Below are 24097 nucleotides of genomic sequence, written 5' to 3' on the forward strand. Positions count from 1 at the left end.
GGGACTTCATCTACATTGCCAAATAAATTCCACATTATCTCTTTGAACTAGATTATATGAATCTACACTGCCATATAATCCAGTTCAAAGCAGATAAACTGGATTTTATATGGCAGTGTAGAAGGGGCCTGAGTCCCACTGAGCAGCCTTAGGAAAATTGCACTGTCAGGCAGGATGTACACTGCCCGATATCCCAGGATCTGATCCCAGATTATTTGCTTTGAACTGGATTATATGAGTCTACACTGCCAGATAATCTCACACCTAGCATTCACACCTAGCTCTAACAGACAAGAGTTCTTTCTCCCACTCTGGTCACTCCATCGATATATAAACCCAATTTTCCTAGTTTCCAACAGACCTCACAAGCTTTGAGGATGCTTGCCATTGATGCAGGCAAAGTGTCAGGAGGGAATGCTTCTTGAACATGGCCATGTAGCCCAAAAAACCTACAACAACCCAGTGATTCCAGCCATGAAAGCCTTCAACAGTACATTTTATTTCATTGTTTAAGAAGTAGCTCAATTGAGGACGGGACTAGAGATCAGAAGGTGGATTATGACCATGAGGTGTATGGTATTGGAATGTAATCCTTTGCTTCCACTATTTTTCTGATCCAAACCCAACTACTACCCTAACCCAACCCACATTAGCTATTTGCAAAGGAAGCAAACCTCTCTCTAGGGCCAAAAGGGATCTTCCTCATATTATTAACATATGATGGATTTAGTAAAACACAGGGTGAAAAAGCCATGATCCCAATCCAGCTCCTTAAAACTGGTTGCTAATGTTCAACCACGTAAGAGACCAATGCGCTTCTGTGCTAAATGTGCCAGAGAAAAGAGGCAACTGATGCTAGAGAAACTCAAGAGAGAAATCCTTTTAGAGTAATTTTGGATTCATGTTTATGAACATTTTCTAGGTAAAGGAAGTAAGTTTCAATAAATGTTTCTATACATGAGAGACAAAAGGGAAGGGTAAGTGATAACATTTGAATGTTACACGCTATAGGTAAATTCTTGATGGTGGTTGCAGGTAGGAGAGATTATTCATTTCATAATGGGCCATTACACCAGTACAGTCTGCATTCAAAGTTAGCCAAATAATGTGCCTTTCTCGTAGATAGTATCATGGCTCTCTGTTGCCAAGCAACAGAACTTATTTTTAAAAACCAAGGTCTGAAAACTGATTTAAAAAAAAACACTAATGGATATTGCATTTGCCCCTTTGACTCTGGCAAGTTCCAATTATAAATATCCTACATCCTGCCATTTGATGAAAAATGAAAAGGAGTAAACACGAGTGTTAGACTTTTCCTTCTATCACCAATAATTCATTTGGCTGACTTGCTAACTTGTTTAAACACTTTGTTAAATAGAGTATAATAAACAGAAAATGAAGAAAACCGAATAAGCACAGTACGTCAGCATTTGTCTGAGGAGTCTGAAGAGCATAATAATAATAATAATAATAATAATAATAATAATAATAATAATTCAAGGCTTTGAAAAGTTGCCTTTTTTTTCTATGATAGCTCCTGAATCCCCCCAACCAGTGAGGTTGAGTAGGGGATTCTGGGAAATGTCCAAAAAACCCACTTTTTTCCAATTTGTTGTGTTCTGTTGTGTTTTTGTGTTATATTGTGTTTCCTGTATTTGTGCTGGTACGGCTGTACCAGGAGCTCCAATTTTGTTTGCTTTGTATTAAATGTTTGCTTGCAGCCCAAGGTTCCAAGGACTCTGCAGAAAGGTGTCTTCCTTTGGTTGCAGTCATAGGGCAAGTCACCTGTCCATCATCGTTAAGTTTTGGTTCCGCCCCTTGCTCAGGGCAATTGGGAAGGGAAGGGAGCCATTTTTAGTTAGTCTCAGCAAGGAAAGCTAATGTACAGGACGTGTGCAAGCTTTTCCTGTACAAAAGCTTCAACCTTTAAAACTTTCCGGGGGGAAACAGTCTTAAGAGTACCCAACGATTCTCAGGGAAACAGCCCTAAAGCTCTGAGGAATTTCAGAGGGGAAAACAGCTTTGAATATCAAAGAACTCCAGCTGAAGAGACTACAGGCCTTGCTGGTAGGTCCACTCGGTGCTTTGAGACGCAGTTCAACCCGGTAGTGGAGCCCACATCAGTTAGGTTTAGGTTCACAGTTAGCCTGGGAGAAGTTAGAAAGTGATTTTCCTTTAAAGTAAAGTAACTGTTAGTAGCCACCAGTTGCACAAAAGCCTGGAAGCATTTGTTTAACCTTTTGAAGACAAGAGAAGTTTCTGTTTGATTGTTCCTCAATAAAATACTTTGTTATATTTCACAAGCCCTCTAAAGACTGTTTGTAGTGGAAAATTCCTAAGAGGTTCTCTTTGGGCCCCCTGGCTTCCCACTGGGCAAAGGTTGCACGTCTTGTTCTAAAGGAAATTCTTTACAGGCCCAGCACGCAACACAACAGTATTGATGGGCATTGGCTCATTTAAGCCGCCCCGAGTCCCCTTGGGGAGATGGTGGCGGGGTATAAATAATGTTTATTATTATTATTATTATTATTATTATTATTATTATTATTATTATTTGTCCCCTAGTTACACAGTGCATAAAGTTGCTGCAAGATGACATTACTCACACTGGAGATGCGGAGACGGGATCGGGCTCGGCGACGGAGAAGTCTTCCAGACCCCCGCTTGGGCACAGGCTTTGCCTTACTCTCGCTTGCAGAGAGACCCTCACAGCCATCGCTCAAGCCAGATGCCACATCAGATGTGTAGCTGTTTGCAGAGGACAGAAACGAGAAGTGAAACCTTTGCAGCCAATACAGCCATGGCAGCTTAATCTCCCAAACCTCAGTCTCTTTTCACCCTTTAAGATGTGCCCCTTCTACACTGCCATATAAAATCTAGATTGGGTTGTTGTAGGTTTTTTCGGGCTATATGGCCATATTCTAGAGCAGTGTTTCTCAACCTTCCTAATGCCATGACCCCTTAATCCAGTTCCTCATGTTGTGGTGACCCCCAACAATAACATTATTTTCGTTGACACTTTGTAACTGTAATTTTGCTGCTCTTAGGAATTGTAATGTAAATATCCAACATGCAGGATGAATTTTCATTCACTGGACCAAATTTTGTGGGGCTGGGAGGGGATTGATTTTATCATTTGGGAGTTGTAGTTGCTGGGATTTGTAGTTCATCTACAATCAAAGAGCATTCTGAATTTCACCAACGATGGAGTCAAACCAAACTTGGCAAACAGAACTTCCATGACCAACAGAAAATACTGGATGGGTCTGGTGGGCATTGAACTTGAGTTTGGCAGTTGTAGTTCACCTACATCCAGAGAGCACTGTGGACTCAAACAATGATGGATCTGGACCAAACTTGGCAAGAATACTCAGTATGCCCAATTGTGAACACTGGTGGAGTTTTGGGGAAGATACACCTTGACATTTGGGAGCTGTAGTTTCTGGGATTTATAGTTCACCTACAATCAGAGAGCATTCTGAACCCCACCAACGATAGCATCGGGCCAAACTTCCCACAAGAACTTCCATGACCAACAGAAAATACACTACTGTGTTTTCTGATGGTCTTTGGTGACCCCTCTGACACTCCCTCATGACCGCCCCAGGGGTCCCGACCCCCAGGTTGAGAAACCCTGTTCTAGAGGCATTCCCTCCTGACATTTCGCCTGCATCTATGGCAAGCATCCATCCAAGGCGAAACGTCAGGAGAGAATGCCTCTATGGCCATATAGCCCGAAAAAACCTACAACAACCCAGTGATTCTGGTCATGAAAGCCTTGGACAATACATTGAAAAACTAAACATGATCATTCATTCATTCATTCATTCATCCATTTACAACAATTATATGCCACCCTTCTCACCCCTAAGGGGATTCAGAGCGGCTTACAAGATATATATACATATTTATTTATTTATTTATTTATTTACCGTATTTCTATCCTATCACTTCTCAACCCCCGAAGGGGGACTCAGGACGGCTTGCAATGGGCACCGTTACAATGCCACTACATAGCAATTATAATAATAAAACCACAATTGAACATAAGTCATAGTTAAAAAAATACAACGTCCCTCTTGACGTTTCGGAGACAAGTGAAAATGTGGCTATTCGAACAAGTGTTTATAAATACAGAGTAGCTAACATAGAAAATCGAATGACCTGACAATGGAATTGGACAATGCTTGAGAATAATGAGACGCCGATGATGTTGTTTTTAATTGCTTTTGATGTCTTATACTGTTTAATATTTTTTATCTATATTGTGTTTTATGTATACTGATTTGTTGGAAACCGCCTTGAGTCGCCATTTGGCTGAGAAAGGCGGTATACAAATATAGTAAATAAATAAATAATAAATACAACATATTATATTATTAGAATAGTACAGTATCAGTATTAAATATTGCTATATTGTACTATACCATTATATTCTAATATTATTAGTAATATTACATGTAATATAAATATATAATTGTAATATCATATTATTATTAGTATTATATTGCATAACATTATAACATTATAAATATTACATGTATACACAATATATTATATTATATATTACATTATATTATTAGAATAGCACAGGAGATATATTATCCACAATATATAATCCATATAATCTGGATTATATCGCCGTGTAGAAGGGACCTTGGGCAGGACACCATGGCTTTCATCAAAGTCATTTCAACTCCTTCTCAAAGGGATAATAAGGTAAAGACAAGAAAGTGGGAGTTAAGATTAAGAAGGAAGTGAATATGCATCTTTTTATCCATCCCTTCCTAGCCCAGGTCTACTGTTGTACCCTAGAAAGGATGAAAGCAGGGTAAAAATCTGTATTATCATTTTAAAAAACCTTGCACATAATTCTCTGAGTGACAAAAAGGGTCAGGAGTTGGAAGAGTAGCATGCTGCATCAAACACTTGCATAAAGCATTTTGCCCCAAACAATCTATCTAAATAAAAATGTAATGTTCATTTGTGAGATTAACATAACTCAAAAACCACTGGACGAATTGACACCAAATTTGGACACAATACACATATCAGGCCAACAAGTGACCATCACTCATAAAAACACTGAAAAACACAGCGGAAGGGACTTAAAAGCAAAAAAAAAAACCAACAAAAAGACGCTACAGCGCATGTGCAAAAATGACTTCCCCTGGCAAGCAAAACACACAAGAGCATATCCACGCACTCTTCCGAACTACAGCTCCCAGCATCCCCTACCCCAGGCCCTTTAGGAGAGGAGGATGATCCAAATGCACTGCTTCCAAGCTGCAAGCTTTTTTTCCCTTGGATTTCTTTGAGAGCATCCCAACCCCTGCATATTTCCAATTTCCTATCCTGGACTGCAACTCCCATCAATCCTCCAAATAGATAAGATAGATAGATTAGATAGAGATAGATAGGTAGGTAAATAGAGAGATAGATAGATCAGGAGGACTGCTGGGAGTTGCAGTCCAAGAATAGGTAGAGAAGGAAGAACGGGGAGAAAGAGGAAGGGAAAGAAAAGGGGGGAGGAAGGGAAGAGGAAGAGAAGGAAGGAAGGAGAGAGAGAGAGAGAAAGAAATAAAGAGAAGGAAGGAAGGAGCGAAGGAGGTAGGAAAAGAAGAGAAAGAAGGAGGGAAGGTTGGCCCCAGCAACGCATGGCGGGCACAGCTAGTCCTCTATAAATTTGCCTTTATTCACATAATCAGAGACATAGTACTCTTTCATGCCACAATGCAGCACTATTATTCCACTAGGTCATGATTACAACCTATGGAATAACAGGATTTGCAGTTTGGAGAGCGAATGAAAGAGCGTTGGGGTTGTTGGGGTTTATAGTTAATCTTCAACCAAAAGAGCATTCTGAGCTCTACCGACAATGGAATTGAACCAAACTTGGCACATAGAACTCCCATAACCAACAGAAAATACACGAAAGGGTTTAGTGGGCATTGACCTTGAGTTTTGGAGTTGTAGTTCACCTACATCCAGAGAGCTCTGTGGACTCAAGCAATGATGGATTGGGAGTTGTAGTTGCTGGGATTTATAGTCCACCGACAATCAAAGAACATTCTGAACCCAACCAACGATAGAATTGGGCTCAGCTTCCCATACAGAACCCCAACAACCAACAGAAAATGCTGTGTTTTGTGATGGTCTTTGGCGACCCCTCTGACACCGCCTCGTGACCCCCTGAGGGGTCCCGACCCCCAGGTTGAGAAACACTGGCATCTTTCTTACCTGTCCACAGGGGAAGAGAAGTCACTATGTTGGACTGGGTTCAGACTCACAGCAATAGTCTACAAATGGAAAATATAACGTTGGGTTCAGAAGAATAAAAACAGCAAATGAGTTCTCCTTGCTGGGAAAGATTATAGGAATTCTACATATTTTTGGACTTTTTGGCATTTGGAAATAATTTGCTTTATAAAGTTCATTGTTATTTTGTGCAAAAGCAGCAATATCTTTGTACGAAACCATGACTGTTTGTGTAAAATAGAAAGAATTTGCTCAAAAAGTCCTCCCTCCCCCAATGCAGTACCTGTTTTGGTTCAAAACCCCTTCATAAATGTTTTGCAGAAAGCTCCCAAAATTTCAACATCCCCAAACAAACAGCAAAACAAAACAGCAATCTATCTTGGCTGGCCTATTTTTCCATAGGATGTCGTTCAGTGCATCTCAATATGTTGAGATATGTTCGAGAAAATTTCCAACTATTCTTTACAGCCCCCAATAAAGATTAATTGCGTGGAATTGTTCCAAGCCTTCTTTTTCTCCAAGGATCAGAGCCGGGTTTCTTCAAATTTCACTGACCAAAGTTTGGAAAAGTTGGAGTTTTGTCTTACATGTTTGGCTATGTGGGTTGAAGGATTTTGGGCATTCTAGGTCAAAAAATAAATATTTCCACATTCTGAGATCACCCTCACCAAGGATTCCCCCACTCACTGATGCAAAAGAGTGCTCAGGGCCCGCTGCTGGGCTGGAGAGACTCTGTGGCGTGTCAGGCAAATCCACAAACCCGGAAGAACTAAGGTATTCATCGGTTTCACAGTCAGCTGTGAGAAAGAAAAAAAAAGGAGAAAATATTTGGTGGAGAAAGAGAGATGGTGTCAAGGTTTGAAGCTTCGCAAAACATCCCCCTCCCTGATCTCTTTCCTTCAGCATTCTCATGAAAGGTGCCAGCAAAATCAGAAATGTTCTATAGACAGTAGCATCAAAAATGGTCATGCAGAGGATCTCAAGATACTGAATTCCAAAACCTACCCAAGTTTTATGTCTTTTTGTATTAAGACTGAGGCTACCATATAATCCAAATGATCAAAGTAGATAATCCAGATAATCTTTGAACTCTTATATGAGTCTACACCACCATATAAACCAGTTCTAATCAGATAATCTGGATTTTATTTGTCAGTGTAGATGGGCCCTGAGAACCTACTTTGCGCAACTCTATATAAATAAAAATGTAATGTTCGTTTGTGGGATTAACAGAACTCAAAAACCAATGGACAAATTGACACCACATTTGGACACAAGACACCTAACAACCCAATGTATGTCCTTCACTAAAAAAATGATTTTGTCATTTGGGAGTTTGTAGTTGTTGGGATTTATCGTTCACCTACAATCAAAGAACATTCTGGACCCCACCAACAATGGAACTGAACCAAACTTGGCACACAGTTCTTCCATGACTAACAGAAAATACTGGAAGGGTTTGGTGGGCAGTGTCCTTTGGTTTTGGAGTTGTAGTTCACCGACATCCAGAGATCACTGTGGACTCAAACAATGATGGATCTGGACCACACTCTACAAGAATACTCAATATGCCCAAATGTGAACACTGGTGGAGTTTGGGGAAAATAGAATCTTGACATTTGGGAGTTGTAGTTGCTGGGATTTATAGTTCACCTACAATCACAGAGCATTCTGAACCCCAACCAACGATAGAATTGGACCAAACCTCCCACACAGAACCCCCATGTGGGCCACAGCAACGCGTGGCAGGGGACGGCTAGTTTCTTATATAAAAACTTGCTATGAAATGAAAGTGGACCTCAATTGCATCACATAATTCAAGCCCCTCCCCTCTTTTCTGTATTTACATCTTCTGCCACATGTATTGTCATAGGCTTTCATGGCTGGAATCACTGGGTGGTGGTAGGTTTTTCGGGCTATATGGCCATGTTCTTGAAGCATTCTCTCCTGACATTTTGCTTGCATCTATGGCAAGTAACCTCAGAGGTTGTGAGGTCTGAAACGTTTTTAAAAAATGGACAACCTCTGAGGATGCTTACCAAAGTTCTACTTTAAACACACAGCAGGCACTCCTTGTACACATGGAGCCTTTCCAAACTATGTGTTCCTCCACATCTGCGGTTTACGCATTCAGAGATTTGATTCATGAATTATAGTATTTGCTGTCACCTCAGCTGCCCCTATATGCAACCAAAGGAATATATTCTGCCTAGGCATTTCTAAGACCCCTTCTACACTGTCATATAATCCAGATTATCAAAGCAGATTGTTGGGAATCAGCCTGTGTTTGTGTTTCATGATGCTCAGGATCATGATGCTTGATGAGGGAAATGATGGTGCTGAGGCTGAGATGCAAGATGGAAATGGTTTGGTCAATGATTTTCATTTCACAATAACACACATATATTAAAAATGACAGAGAGGCCGCAGTGCAAACGGCAGTTTCTCATGAGAATATTCCTGCTGGGTTTAAGGATGATGGTTTACTCCCTCTCTCTGTGAGCTCTCAAGATTTGAGTTTGGAAAACAATCTGACACCTGGAAATTTTAATGAGCAGCCAGAAAGGGAGTTGAAAAATAGGCAGCTAGAGTTCAGCCAGGATCGACAACAAACTCAATGTTTACGTCGCTCCGAAAGCCTTCGTCAGATAAGAAGCAAGAGTGGGAGGAAATGAAACCAATTTTTGGGCTTTGGGATATAAGGTTTGCTTCAAGGGAAAACCTGTTAGATCAGGCATCATTTGGAAATCATATTCATGTGCCTTGGAAATCCTGTTCAAGGGGTCTTGTTCTTATAGAGATTTTTAGTATTTTAGTAATCTTCTGGATTATCTTTGAAAGCTGTTGATTCCTGTCTGGATAAATACTGCCTTGGATTGTTCTTATATCTTTTGTGGACATGGCTTTAAATTACTGCATTTTACTGATCTTTTACATTTTGAAATTTCCCCATTTTTACAAGCATTTCTTTCTACTGGCTATTTTACTCAGCTTGAATAAAAAGGATTGGTTTTTCACTCAAAGTGTGGCGTGTTTCAAAGTCAGAGGGTATCGTTTCTGTTCTGGAGTGCAACACATATAATCCAAAGTATCTGCTTTGAACTTGAGTCCACACTGCCAAATAATCCAGTTCAAAGCAGATAATCTGGATTTTATATGGCAGTGTAGAAGGCGCCTAGGTCATCCAGTGTGATTCTGTGGTCACCTTCCAGCAGAATATGACCACAGAATTATAGAATCATAGAGTTGGAAGAGACCTCATGGGCCATCCAGTCCAACTCTGTGCCAAGAAGCAGGAATACTGCATTCAAAGTACCCTTGACAGATGGCCATCTCGCCTCTGTTTAAAATGGCACAGGAGGACTTGGAAATACCTAGAGAAATGTTTTTTTAGGGCCCTTCTAGACAGGCCCTAAATCCCAGGATCTGATCTCAGGTTTTCTGCTTTAAACTGGATTATATGAGTCCACACTGCCAGATAATCTGGAATAAACAGAAAACCTAGGATCAGATCCTGGGATATAGGGTATGTCTGGAAGGGCCCTCAGGCTCCTACACTGACCTGCTTTGAACTGGATTATATGGCAATTTAATCCAGTTCAAATTCAGATAATATGGATAATATGCTTTTATAATATGGATCACATGACAGTGTAGAAGGGGCCTCAGTTAAAAAATGCTCCACCAAATTACAAACCCCAGGACTTGACAGGATGCAATTAAAATGGAAACATAATGGTCTAATTGTCCTTTTTATTTTGTAAGGCATGGCACCAAATTCAGTGCCAAGCAAAATGGCTACTATCCCCAGTAAAAGGGTGAATGCCTTCCACCTCTGCTATAAAATGATTCAGATACAGGAGATCTCTGGGACGACAGAGCATGAAATGTAATTACATGTGGCAGACGAATAGCCAGGCTGGAAGTGGAAGGGCTGGTGCTGGTCAACTTCTGGCTCCTCTGGCTCTGGGGGGAAGGTTGGACCAAGGGCAGAGTCCCCAGAGCCAGGTGTGGTGGGTGCCGATGGCTGCGCAGGACTGAGAGGCGGTGGGGAATCCAGATCCAGCAAATGTAGGATATCAGGAGCCATATTCGGTGTCTGTTCAAGCTGCTTCAGTTCCTCCTGAGCCCGTTTGGCTTTCTCACGTTGGCGTTTGATGGCAAGGACCCGCTCACGTACAGCTTTGGCCACCAGCTTGTAGTCTGCCTCACACACAAAACCCAAGACCACCTGCATGGGAGGTGAGTGGGATCAATAGGGGAAGAGCAGAGGGTAAGAACAGCCTGTTACCCGAGTATACACAACACTGTCTGGCAAACTACATTACACTCCTGGAAGCAAGATCTTATCCACTGAGAGGCAGAGCATACTGAATGAAGGTTAGTGTAATTTTCCATGGTCTGAGTTGGGTATTTAATTGAAAATGAGGCTTTCCACATCATTGACAGATGTGTCTAGATCAATGGAGTGATAATCTATATAAATAAAAATGTAATGTTCGTTTGTGATACCATCAGAACTCAAAAACCACTGGGGCAATTGACACCAAATTTGGACACTATGTCCCTAACAACCCAATGTATGTTCTCCACTCAAAAAAACCCCAACAAAACCAAAAAGCAGAAAGGACTTCTAAACTGCATGTCCACAAAGGGGAAACTGCATGTCTACAGAGACCCATGGCCACGCACCCTCCTCCTCGCGGGGAAACAGCTGTTAAAGCCAGGCGCACGTGCACGGCCACACACACACACAACCGAGTGGAGTGGAGGTGGAGGCACACTGCATGCAGCCCCTTCTCTTTCCCTCCTATGTCAGGAGAGCAGTCTCCTCCTCCTCCTTTCCCTGTTGGGAAAGCAGCAATGGAGCATCCAGGCAAGGAAGAAGGGGAGGAAGAGGGGGAGGAGGCGAGGAAGGTCCACGGTGCTTGAATGAAGGACCTTCCTTCTCTCCCTTCCCTTCTTTCCTCCCTTTCCTTCCTTCCTTTCTTTCCTTTTCTTCCTTCTCCTTCCTTTCCTTCTTTCCCTCCTTCCCTTCCTTCCTTCCTGTCCCTCCTTCCTTCTTCCTTTCCTTCTTTTCCTTCCTCCCTCCCTCCCTTTCCTCCTTCTTTCCCTTTCTTCATTTCCTTCCTCTTCATTTCCTTCCCTCCCTCCTTTCTTTCCCTCCTTCCTTCCTCCTTCCTCCCTCCCTCCCTTCCTGTCCCTCCTTCTTTCTTTTCCTTCCTTCCTGTCCCTCCTTCCTTCCTTCTTCCTTTCCTTCTTTCTAAGATATAAATACAATATTAAATGGAAGGGACAGTCAAGAAGTAACAAGAGGAGGGAAACATGGAAGGAAGGAAAGAGAGAAGCAGGGAGGGAAAGAAGGAAAGAAAGAAAGATAGAGAAGCAAGGAAGGAGAGAAGGAAATAAAAAAGTGAAAGGAAAAAGAGAGGGGAGGAAAGAGAGAAGGAACAAAAGATAGGGAAGGAAGGAAGGATGTAACCAAAGAGCAAAGAAAGGGAGGAAAGAAACAGGTAGAGATGGAAGAAAGATGAGAGATAGGGAAAGAAAAAGAGGAAAGGAAGGAAAGAGGGAAGGAAGGAGAGAAAGAGGGAAGGTTGGCCACAGCAACGCGTGGCGGGTACAGCTAGTAATAATAATAATAATAATAATAATAATAATAATAATAATAATAATAACTTTATTTGTGCAAGCCCAAAAATTCTAGGGGCCCCGGGAATTAAGTGCAATGCTACGGCAGGCAACAATAATATTAGGTCCGGGTCTGTGGCTGTTCATTCCAGGGCCGATTAGAGGAAAGGATCTGGGTAACTGGTAGGAAGAATAAGGCTGTATTAGACAATGTGTGGGGCTGAGTTAGAACTGGTCATTTTCAAAGGCTTGTTGAAACCACCAGGTCTTCAAACTCTTACGAAAGGAGGGGAGGGATGGGGCCTGTCTTATTTCCCTTGGAAGGGTGTTCCAGAGACGGGGGGCCACCACTGAGAAGGCCCTCTCTCTCATCCCCACCAACCGCGCTTGAGATGGTAGTGGGACAGAGAGGAGGGCCTCCCCAGAAGATCTTAGAGTTCGCATCGGTTCATAGAAGGAGATGCGATTGCAGAGATAGGCGGGGCCCAAACCGTTAAAATAATAAATAATAAAACTTTATTTATATACCGCTCTAGCTCCCCAAGGGGACTCAGGGTGGTTTCCAAGAAACATCACCAAAGCATATGGAGTAAACAAAATAATAATGATAATAATATCAATAATAATATTTATTTATACCCCACCACCATCTCCCCAAAGGGAACTCGGGGTGGCTTACATGAGGCCAAGCCCAACAGCACATTACAACAAAATAAAACCAGAGCAACAAAACAAACAATTAAATAATAAAAACATAAGAATACAATCAAACCATACAAAATAATACAATGCAGAATCAATCCCAAAGGGCAGGCCACATGTATGAGATGAAATGATAAAATTCAGGATGAGATAGGAAAGAGATTAGGAAACCCTAGAAACATTTTAAAAGAACCTAAGTACATACTATGTACTTAGTATGACAGCTCAACACCGAAAGAGCCGATAGAAGAAAATAAACCAGAGTTCAGAGCTGTCTTTACATCAGCAATGGGATCTTCAAAATGTTTTATGGCCTACAGTTCCTCTCTTCACTTACTAGCATAGCCAATGGGGATGGATTTTTGGTCTTAACTCACTGCTCCTCCATAAAGCTTCATAATTCCCAGACAACCAGATTCAATCTTCTCACTTCTCATCCCACCCTATGACTTATGACAAGATGTACCATTTCCTGGGCAACTTCTTCAGCCACATCCTTGTAGAGCTCGAAATGGAACTCCAGGGCATTGTTGTCTTTATACTTTCCATGCAGCTTTTTTGTGTCATCCATCCTTAACCAAAGCTTCAGATTGGACTTGACTCCATCATCTTCCTCTGCCAGCTCTACATGGACCCCTGTGTCCTCCTGGAAGAAGGCGTGATCCAGAAGATCCTGGATGGTGTATCTGAAAGGAAAGAATAGAGAATGAAATGAAAGACCAGGCAAAAGTAGATATGCTGTACCCAGTACATTTATTTATTATTTATTTACTGTATTTCTATACCGCCATTCTCAGCCCGAGGGCGACTCAGGGCGGTTTAAAAGACGGCACAATTCGATGCCCACATTTAACATAGATAAAATTCACTAAATAATAAAACCAATAAAAACACAGAAACATAGATCCTCCACAACTCATTGCCAAAATCATTATCCAATCGCATTGTCCAGTCATTCCGACATCAGGATTTGTCTGCTACACTGTATTTGAGAAAGCCTGCTCAAACAGCCAGGTTTTGACTTTTTTACGAAACGTTAAGAGGGTGGGGGCTGATCTACTGTCCCTCAGGAGGGCGTTCCACATCCGAGGGGCCACTGCTGAGAAGGCCCTGTCTCTCGTCCTCACCAGCCAAACTTGTGAAGAAGGTGGAACTGAGAGCAGGGCCTCCCCAGACAATCTTAAAGACCTGGTGGGTTCATAAGGTCAATGTCCCAGCATTATTTCCAATTTTAACTCTACATTTGGCCTTCCCACTGTTTTTAATTGTGTGTTGTCTTATTGATAATGTTGTATATTTTATTGTCTATGTTTTTATTTTAATTGCTTGTATTGTTGTTATTATTGCTTGTTGTGTTTGGGCTCGGCCTCATGTAAGCCGCACCCCAAGTCCCTTGGGGAGATGGTAGCGGGATACAAATAAATTATTATTATTATTATTATTATTATTATTATTATTATTATTATAAGGGGAGATGCGTTTGGACAGGTACGTTGGGCCAGAACTGTTTAGGGCTTTAGAGGGTAAAGCCAGCACTTTGAATTGTGCTTGGTAGCAGATTGGCAGCCAGTGGAGCTGGCACAACAAAGGAGTTGTATGCTCCCTGGGCACCATTCCTGTTAGCAATGTGGCTGCCACCCATTGGACCATTTGAAGCTTCCGAACAGTCTTCAAAGGCAACCCCACATAGAGAGTGTTGTAGTAGTCTATACGGGATGTAACCAGAGCGTGGACTACTGTGGCCAAGTGCTGTATGGATAATGCCACTAGTCTAGGTTGCTATAAAAGGAGTTAATCCATTTTTGGAGAACAGGTCTCTCAAGCACTACTTGTCATGAATAGAAATGGAAAAGAAAAGAATTGGATTTGTATCTCCAACAGGAAATATCAATTTCACACCATCCACGACTTATAGTGGAATGCAGCTAATCTTGTCTTAGAAATCTGTACATTTTCAAGACTTGTGGTGTTTTCAAGATAACTTCATACATATGTTTGTTTAAATACATGTCCGTGACAGAAGGAGCAAGGACACACATACACATACACAAAGACACACAAATATACGTGTCCTTGCCACTTTAGTCATGGACATGTGTGCAAAACAATGTGCGCAAAATAACTTTACCTGGTGGACAAATGTGTACAAAAATACATAAAAATACAATGGTCTGATACAGCAGGATTCTTCTCACAAATAATTTAAAAATCAAACAGATATATAAAACATGCCCTACTCTTTTCTGAAGCTTGATGTAACAAACAAGGATCAATAACAAACAAATAAAATTTCAAAGGCTCAGATACAATCTTTTATATGCAGGCCCTTCCGTGAGATGAGACAATGGGGTAGGCTCAAAGAGTGCCAGGGAGGAGGGTGACTAAATGTGTCCAGAGGAGGGCGACTAAAATAATGTGTCTGGAGAACAAACCCTATGAGGAGTGGCTTAAAGCGCTGGGCATGTTTAACCTAAAGAAGAGAAGGCTGAGAGGAGACATGATAGCCATGTATAAATATGTGAGGGGAAGTCATAGGGAGGAGGGAGCAAGCTTGTTTACTGCTGCCCTAGAGACTAGGACACGGAACAATGGCTTCAAACTACAAGAAAGGAGATTTTTTTTTGTCATGTCAGGAGTGACTCCTGGTGTGAGAGAATTGGCCGTCTGCAAGGACATTGCCCAGGGGATGCCTGGATGATTTGATGTTTTTATCATCCTTGTGGGAGGCTTCTCTCATGTCCCCGCATGAGGAGCTGGAGCTGATAGAGAGAGCTCATCCGTCTCTCCCCGGATTCGAACCTGCGACCTGTCGGTCTTCAGTCCTGCCGGCACAGGGCTTTAACCCACTGCGCCACCGGGGGCTCCAAGAAAGGAGATTGCACCTGAACATTAGAAAGAACTTCCTGACTGTGAGAGCCGTTCAGCAGTGGAACTCTCTGCCCCGGAGTGTGGTGGAGGCTCCTTCTTTGGAAGCTTTTAAACAGAGGCTGGATGGCCATCTGTCCATATCCTTGTCTTCAGGTATGTATCCTAGTTTCCAGTCTTCCCACAAGACTTCTTTTCTTGTCTGCATTAAGGATTGGAATTTTACAGAAGACTATACAATTTGAATACCCTATTATTAAAAGCCATATTCCCTACACTTACTTTCTTGAATAAGGAACACAATGCAGGCCATTGTCAGTGGCTGTGCTGGTTCCTACCTCTCATTCTTCTTCATCCGGATGCAGCCTTCAATGATCTCCTTCAGCTCAGGCACCTTCACCTTGGCAAAGCTGTTGGGCTTCAGGCCCTGCCGTGAGATGAGACAAAGGGGTAGGCTCAAACAGTGCCAGGGAGTGGATGGGGTGGTAAAACTGGAAGCAGCATTAAGCTTACAAATCGCTTGTGTCATATGAGAAACACTTTGCACAGATAATATACCCCACCATCTAGCTAGGGACAGTGTAGTTGGGACCTTAGAGCAATAGAGAAATATTTGAATTCACCAGGAAAGATGTTGGTCAAAACCTAAATGTGGGTTGCATTAGAGCTTCTAAACAGTTCAGGCCCCGCCTAGCTCCACGATTGCATCTCCTTCTATGAACTGGCACGAGCTCTAAGATCTTCCGGGGAGACCCTCCTCTCGGTCCCACTACTGTCTCAAGTGCGGTTAGTGGAGACGAGAGAGAGGGCCTTCTTGGTGGTGGCTCCGCGTCTCTGGAATGCCCTTCCAAGGGAAATAAGACAGGCCCCATCCCTCCTCTCCTTTTGTCAGAGCTTGAAGACCTGGTGGTTTAAACAAGCCTTTGAAAATGACCAGTTCTAACTCAGCCCTACACATTGTCGAATATGGCCTTATTCTTCCTACCAATTACCCAGATTCTTTCCTCTAATCAGCCCTGGAATGAACAGCCACAGACCCGTACCTAATATTATTGTTGCCTGCCATAGCATTGTATTTAATTCCCGGGCCCCCTAGAATTTTTGGGCTTGCACAAATCTTGGCCCGGTCTTTTAAATTTTTAAATTGTTTTGAATAGGCAGGATTACTTTTAATATATGTGTGTTATGGCGACAATTTTTATCCTACAGACTTCCAGTGGAGGCGGAATGGCGGTAGGAGCGAGGTTCAGAAGCTCCGCGTGGTAGCCAAGAACCTCTCACACCTCTCATAAGGGGAAGGGGCTCACAGAGACCCCACAAGCCGTTGGAAGAGAGGACGGCTTGTTAGCCAAGCTCTCAGAGCTCTGCGGGGGTGGAGGAGCGGTCTCCCCTCAAGGGAGGCGGCCAACTTCTGCCTGGCAGAGCGGAGGGCGAGCGCCCCGAGGGGTGTGCGACCTAGAGGGTCGACAACGCCGCCAGCCTCCATTTTCGCCGTTTGGATAATGAAGACAAGTTAGACGGAATATAAAAAAGCAACAAGGAAACGGGGGATGTGGATGCAGCGCCAACGACTAATGTTCATCTTGTAACAGAAAAAGGAAAAAAGGACACACCAGGAAAAGAACCTGCTAAGTGGAGGATTAGAGAAAGTTACATCCAAGCTCAAAACAAGAACCCCCGACTCAAACTAAGAGGGTAAACCTCTTCAATTTTGTTTTGTTAATCTTATGGTTATGTTGTTTTTATGTATGTTTGTATGTTTTCTGATGTTACCTGGGAACCGCTCTGAGTCCCCTTGGGGAGATGGAGCAGTATATAAATAAAGTATTATTATTATTATTATTATTATTATTATTATTATTATTCTGTCTCATTCGTTACATGTCAGAGAAATCTCATGTCCCTAATGGCAAACTAATGCTTCTCAATAACTATTCTTTACTGGCCCTAAAAATGTCGCCCCTGATTTAACATCCTCCTTCCTAATGTCCAAACTTGCACCAAGTAGTTCCAGATTTGTTGAAATCCTATTCCCAGAAAGCTTCCTTACTCCTTTTTGTCACATGTGAACAGTTTAAGGCAGGGGTCCTCAAACTACGGCCCGGGGGCCGAATACGGCCCTCCAAGGTCATTTACCCGGCCCTCGCTCAGGGCAACCTAAGTCTGAAACGACTTGAAAGCACACAACAACAACAACAACAGCAATCCTATGTCATCAGTGCCTTGAGGCTGTTACTGGATGGTTGCATCCCAGCAGGTTGAGGGTGAATCCAGTGAAGACGGAGATCCTTTGGTTGGGCCGTCTGGGTGGGAGGGAGATCCAGCTGCCTACCCTGGATGGTGAGACACTACGTCCGTCACCTTCTGTAAAAAGCCTTGGTGTCTTATTAAACCCTCTGCTCACAATGGAGGCCCAGGTCTGTGCTGTGAGCAGATCTGCGTTTTTCCACCTACGTCAGGCTAGGCGATTGGCTCCCTTCCTATCTAGGAACGACCTGGCTACGGTGATCCAGGCGATGGTCATCTCGAGGCTTGACTACTGTAACGCCCTCTACATTGGCCTTCCTTTGTCAGTGATCCGGAAACTGAAGCTGGTGCAAAATGCGGCGGCTCGTCTTCTTGCCGGGGTGCCAGCGAGGTGTCGTATTACCCCAATTCTACAACAGCTGCACCGGCTTCCGATTGAGTACCGGATTACTTTCAAGGTGCTGGTACTAACCTTTAAGGCTTTATATGGTCTGGGGCTGGCGTACCTGAGGACCCACTTAATTAGTGCAATGATTGGTAATGACATAGGAATGGAACAATGGATGACGAATCTGGATCATGTTTTTTAGTGATGAGACGCTAATGAATTGTTACTATAGTAAATGTGTATTAACTGTGCATTAGATTAGGATATTAACTGTTTTGTATTGGTGCATTGAATTTTGCTGTGTCATGTGTCTTGTGAACCGCTGTGAGTCGCCTCCGGGCTGAGAACAGCGGTATAGAAGTAAAGTAAATAAATAAATAAATAAATAAATCATCCCCCTACCAACCCCAGAGTGTACATCGGTCCGAAGACCAAAATTTGCTTGAAGTCCCTAACATCCGGACTTATCATCTGTCCTCTATTAGGCAGAGAGCCTTCTCGATTGTGGCCCCTTATTTATGGAATGCCTTGCCAGTTGAAACCCGAACCATCCGAGAGCTACTTGCTTTTCGGAAAGCCTGTAAAACCTTTCTTTTCCAACAAGCTTTCGATGGGTGAATTTTTTTGGTCATGTCAGGAGTCCCTCCTGTTGTGAGCCCCCGGTGGCGCAGTGGGTTAAAGCCCTGTGCCAGCAGGATTGAAGACCGACAGGTCGCAGGTTCGAATCCGGGGAGAGGCAGATGAGCTCCCTCTATCAGCTCCAGCTCCTCATGTGGGGACATGAGAGAAGCCTCCCACAAGGATGATAAAAACATCAAATCATCCGGGCGTCCCCTGGGCAACGTCCTTGCAGACGGCCAATTCTCTCAAAACAGGAGGAGGAGGATGGGTGAATAACTCGGGACTATGTCTGTTCTCGTTTTTATTGTATTTTAAAGTTGGTTGTATTGTTTTAATCTACTGCTGTAAACCGCTCCGAGCCAAATTGGGAATGGCGGTATACAAGTCAAATAAATAAATAAAACAAATAAATAAATAAAAAAGCAGGCCCACACTTCCCAATAAAATACTAATTATTTTACATTTGTTAATATTGTTCTTTAGTTTAATTATTATATTGTTCTAAAATGTTTTTTGCACTACAAATAAGATATGTGTAGTGTTCATAGGAATTCATTCATTTTTTTCCAAATTATAATCTGGCCCTCCAACAGTTTGAGGGGCTATGACCTGGCCCTCTGTTTAAAAAGTTTGTGGACCCCTGATTTAAGGGGTTGAACCCATAATGGAAAGGTGTCAATCCAAGCTTCGGAAGAAAGCAAAGGCTGTCCTCTCCCTTCTCTCTCTCCAACCCTTTCCACTCCCTCTCCCTCCTTCCCTCTCTCACCGAGGTGACCTTGCGATAGATCTGAGCTGCATTCTGACATTCCGAATAGGGGTACTCCGAGGTCGCCATTTCCAGCATGCACATGCCAAATGCGTAAACATCCACGGCTTCATCATATTTCTCCTCGTACATCTCTGGGGCCATGAATTCAGGAGTTCCTGGAAGAAGAGGAAGGAAGGTTTTCTTACCTTGAGACTTAAACCCTTAGCAAAATTAACTCATCTTCTGCTCCTCTGTGTGTGTATGTCCTTTAAAGCCACCTGTCTACTTATGGAAACCATTGCTTTCATAGAGTTTCCTTAGGCAAGGAACACTTTGAAATGGGCACCACAATTCAAGAGAGATATTGACAAGCTGGAATGAGTCCAGAGGAGAGGGACTAAAATGATAAAAGGTCTGGAGAACAAACCCTATGAAGAGCGGCTTAAGGAGCTGGGCATGTTTAGCCTGAAGAAGAGAAGGCTGAGAGGAGATATGATAGCCATGTATAAATATGTGAGAGGAAGCCACAGGGAGGAGGGAGCAAGCTTGTTTTCTGCTTCCCTGGAGACTAGGACGCGGAACAATGGCTTCAAACTACAAGAGAGGAGATTCCATCTGAACATGAGGAAGAACTTCCTGACTGTGAGAACCATTCAGCAGTGGAACTCTCTGCCCCGGAGTGTGGTGGAGGCTCCTTCTTTGGAAGCTTTTCAACAGAGGCTGGATGGCCATCTGTCAGGGGTGATTTGAATGCAATATTCCTGCTTCTTGGCAGGGGGTTGGACTGGATGGCCCATGTGGTCTCTTCCAACTCTTTGATTCTATGATTCTATGACATCTTCCTCTGAAATACAGCCCACACCACTACTTAGCTTCCAAAATGAAATAGGATCTGGTGCCTTTACATTATTTAGGCCCTTCACAAAACCCCACACGAAATCCCTTATTGCACAATGAACAATAATACATTCTGTAATATAGCTGAACAGACTTCTAGGGACCTTCGGGACATACTTTAAGGTACCTCATTTGACCCATAAATACTTTTGGGATAGCAGTTCTGAACGATTGCTTCTTCTCCAACAATTCTGCTATCCAAGCAAAACATTCTTGATAATGCTATCTGTGTACCTGCTGGAAAAGAGCAAGCACAGAGGTATTCTTGGCAACTGCTCCTCATTTGCACAACTCCCAGTCTTCAGAGGCACCAAAACAAGTCTGCGTATCCTCCAGAGATAATGCAAGAGTTTGAAATTTTAACTGGACTTCAGCTGGCTGGGGTATAAATAAGCATTAAGCATAACTAAGAATTGTGGGAATGTTCTCCTTTTCCTTCCTCGATGTGTTGTTTCCATGTACATTTAGGGGGGAGTGGGGTGTAGCTAGGGGGGATTTTATGATCAATTCTCTGTGTTCAAATATTGTGATTTTATATTGTCTGTTGTGTTAATTTATACTGTTTCTTGTATTTTATTGTATTTTTTATATTTTACTAGCCGTCCCCGGCCACACGTTACTGTGGCCCACATGGGGGTTCTGTGTGGGAGGTTTGGCCCAATTCTATCATTGGTGGGATTCAGAATGCTCTGTGATTGTAGGTGAACTATAAATCCCAGCAACTACAACTCCCAAATGCCAAGATTCTATTTTCCCCAAACTCCACCAGTGTTCACATTTGGGCATATTGAATATTTGTGTAGAGTTTGGTCCTGATCCATCATTATTTGAGTCCACAGTGATCTCTGGATGTAAGTGAACTACAACTCCAAAACCAAAGGACACTGCCCACCAAACCCTTCCAGTATTTTCTGTTGGTCGTGGGAGTTCTGTCTGCCAAGTTAGGTTCAATTCCATTGTTGGTGGGGTTCAGAATATTCCTTGATCGTAGGTTAACTATAAATCCCAGCAACCATAACTCCCAAATGACAAACACAATTTTTTGAGTGATAGTCACTCCTTGGGTTAGTAGGTGTCTTGTGGCCAAATTTGGCGGCAATTCGTCCAGTGGTTTTTGAGTTATGTTAATCCCACAAACGAACATGACGTTTTTATTTATATAGATTGTTGTATTCTTATGTTGTACATTTGCATTGTTGTATTGCTGGGCTTGGCCTCATGTAAGCCGCCCTGAGTCCCCTTGGGGAGATGGTGGTGGGGTATAAATAAAGATTATTATTATTATTATTATTATTATTATTATTCTTTCTTTCACATTTTTAAAAACATTTGAGCATTTTTGTAGATAATATTTCCATGCGGAAGCACAATTTGCATATACCTGCCATCTTTGTATACATTTTTGAAATGTTGTTCTGGTACAGCTGTACCAGGAGCTCCAATTTTTTTTTGCTTTGCATTGAATGTTTGTTTGCAGTCCTAAGTTTCAGGGACTCTGCAGATAGGTGGCTTCTTTGGTTGCAGTTATAGGGCAAGCCGCCTGTCCATCATCATTAAGTTTGGTCCCGCCCCTTGCTCAGGGCAATTGGGAAGGGAAGGGAGCCATTTTTAGTTGGTCTCAGCAAGGTTAGCTAATGTATAGGATGTGTGTAACTTCCCCTGTACAAAAGCTTTAACCTTTAAGAATTTCCAGGGTTACAGAAATTCCAACAGAAACAGAAGGGAAAGAATTTCCAGGGAAAGCATTTCCAGGGAAGCATCCCCAAAGCTTTGAAGACTTTCCGGGGGAGAACAGCCCTAAAGATCAAAGAACTCCAGCTGAAGAGACTACAGGCCTTGCTGGTAAGTCCACTCGGTGCTTTGAGATGTAGTTCAACCCGGTAGTGGTGCCCACATCAGTTAGGTTTAAGTTTACAGTCAGCCTGGGAGAAGTTAAAAAGGGGATTTTCCTTTAAAGTAAAGAAGAAGTTATTGAAGACAGCTGCCTGTCCTTTGTGGGCAAGAGTAGGAATTCACCAGTTACCTAAAAGCTTGGAATAATTTGCTTAATTTTACTGAAGTCAAGAGAAGTTTCTGTTTGATTGTTCATTAATAAAAGACTTTGTTGTACTTCTCAAGCCATCTAAAGACTGTTTGTGGTGGAAACCTTTGAGAACTTCTCTTTAGGCCCTCTGGCTTCCCGTTGGGCAAAGGTTGCACGTCCTGTTTTAAAGACAACTATTTACAGGCCCAACGTGCGACAGAACAAATGTAGACATTTTTCTGCCTTTATACACACTTTTAAAGTCCTGAAATGGACAGGTTTCTGAACATATGTAATTGGTCTGTTTCTAGTGTTGCTACAGAACATTTAATCAACAGAAAATTGAGCATTCTCCACACTTTCCTAGCATTTATCATTTTGTTTTAGTCTAGTTTTAATGACTGAGCTTTATCTATCCCTGTTCTATTTACAACCCAATATAGATGGAAAAGACAGGGCTAATGGAACACATCTTGAGCATCCACACATTCTAGTAGTCATCTTCTACCCATCACGTACCTATGACACTCTTGGCAAATGATGCACGCTTGAGTGTAGCTAAACCAAGGTCTCCAATTTTGACTGAGCCAGTGGGGCCCGTGATGAAAATATTGTCACATTTCAGGTCCCGGTGGATGATCGGGGGAGATCGGGTGTGTAGAAAATGCAGTCCCTTCAAGATCTGTCTACTCCAGCGTTGAAGGACCTTCAGCTTCATCTCCTTGAAGCGCTTCAGATACCTACAGAAAGGGGATGGAATCAGATTCAGGGCCACTTATCTCATCAGCATGACCCCTTGTGATCCCCACCTTTTTAGAATGGGGAAAAATTAGACCTTGGTTCCTATGGTAGATCCTAAACAACCCTTCTTTGTTATTGCTGTCATTTTTATCTACAGACCAGCAAATTCAGTATGTCAGGAGTGTGATCAGTGTCCCACCCCCACCCTCAAGTTCCTCCCACTTACCAAACTCACAAGGAACTAAAGAGAACAACAGTCATTCTGAGCTTGGAAAAATACCCCAGGGTGGTGTGGTGTGGGGTGGTGTTACAAGTTCCAGAATCCTACCAAACGACAAAGCAAGTAGAAATGGAAAGGGCTATTCATAGCTTGGGAAGGGTATTTAAAAAGTCAAGTGATAGAATCCTTCACTCAGCATGGCCACTGGTAATAATAATAATAATAATAATAATAATAATAATAATCAGGCCCGTAGCGAGGGGGGTGTTAGGGGTTCAACCCCCCCCCCCCCGAAATGTTTCAGATTTTTTTTAAAAACCTGGTTTACTCATGAATTTTAATTGGTGAACCAAATCCCCATGCTGCTAAGTATATGAGATGCAAAAAATCAAGAGTCCCTCCAGAACTGCAAGCACTATCTCAAGGAAATATTAGCAATTTATTCACACTGTCATTACTTGCAGCAATAGCCGATGTAGTTGTTCTGGTACAGCTGTACCAGGAGCTCCAACTTTATTTGCTTTGTATTAAATGTTTGCTTGCAGTCCTAGGTTTCAGGGACTCTGCAGATAGGTGGCTTCTTTGGTTGCAGTCATAGGGCAAGTCACCTGTCCATCATTGTTAAGTTTTGGTTCCGTCCCTTGCTCAGGGCAATTGGGAAGGGAAGGGAGCCATTTTTAGTTAGTCTCAGCAAGGTAAGCTTATGTATAGGATGTGTGCAAGCTTCCCCAGTACAAAAGCTTTAACCCTTAAGAT

General features: G+C 42.6%; 1 protein-coding gene across 1 annotated transcript in view; it reads right to left on the reverse strand.

The window, feature by feature from the left end:
* WNK4 (WNK lysine deficient protein kinase 4) overlaps nucleotides 1-24097 on the reverse strand; it is a 112877-nt gene that overhangs the window by 39702 nt on the left and 49078 nt on the right. The window contains exons 3-10 of the mRNA XM_060781278.2: nucleotides 22900-23120; nucleotides 19479-19636; nucleotides 15795-15883; nucleotides 13058-13277; nucleotides 10156-10489; nucleotides 6946-7055; nucleotides 6241-6299; nucleotides 2607-2748 (exon numbers count right to left, since the gene is read on the reverse strand). Of these exons, the coding sequence (XP_060637261.2) occupies nucleotides 2607-2748; nucleotides 6241-6299; nucleotides 6946-7055; nucleotides 10156-10489; nucleotides 13058-13277; nucleotides 15795-15883; nucleotides 19479-19636; nucleotides 22900-23120 (1333 nt within the window). The remainder of the gene's footprint in view (nucleotides 1-2606; nucleotides 2749-6240; nucleotides 6300-6945; nucleotides 7056-10155; nucleotides 10490-13057; nucleotides 13278-15794; nucleotides 15884-19478; nucleotides 19637-22899; nucleotides 23121-24097) is intronic.

The sequence above is a fragment of the Anolis sagrei genome, chromosome 6, assembly GCF_037176765.1.
Source record: "Anolis sagrei isolate rAnoSag1 chromosome 6, rAnoSag1.mat, whole genome shotgun sequence".
NCBI classification, from domain to species: domain Eukaryota; kingdom Metazoa; phylum Chordata; class Lepidosauria; order Squamata; family Dactyloidae; genus Anolis; species Anolis sagrei.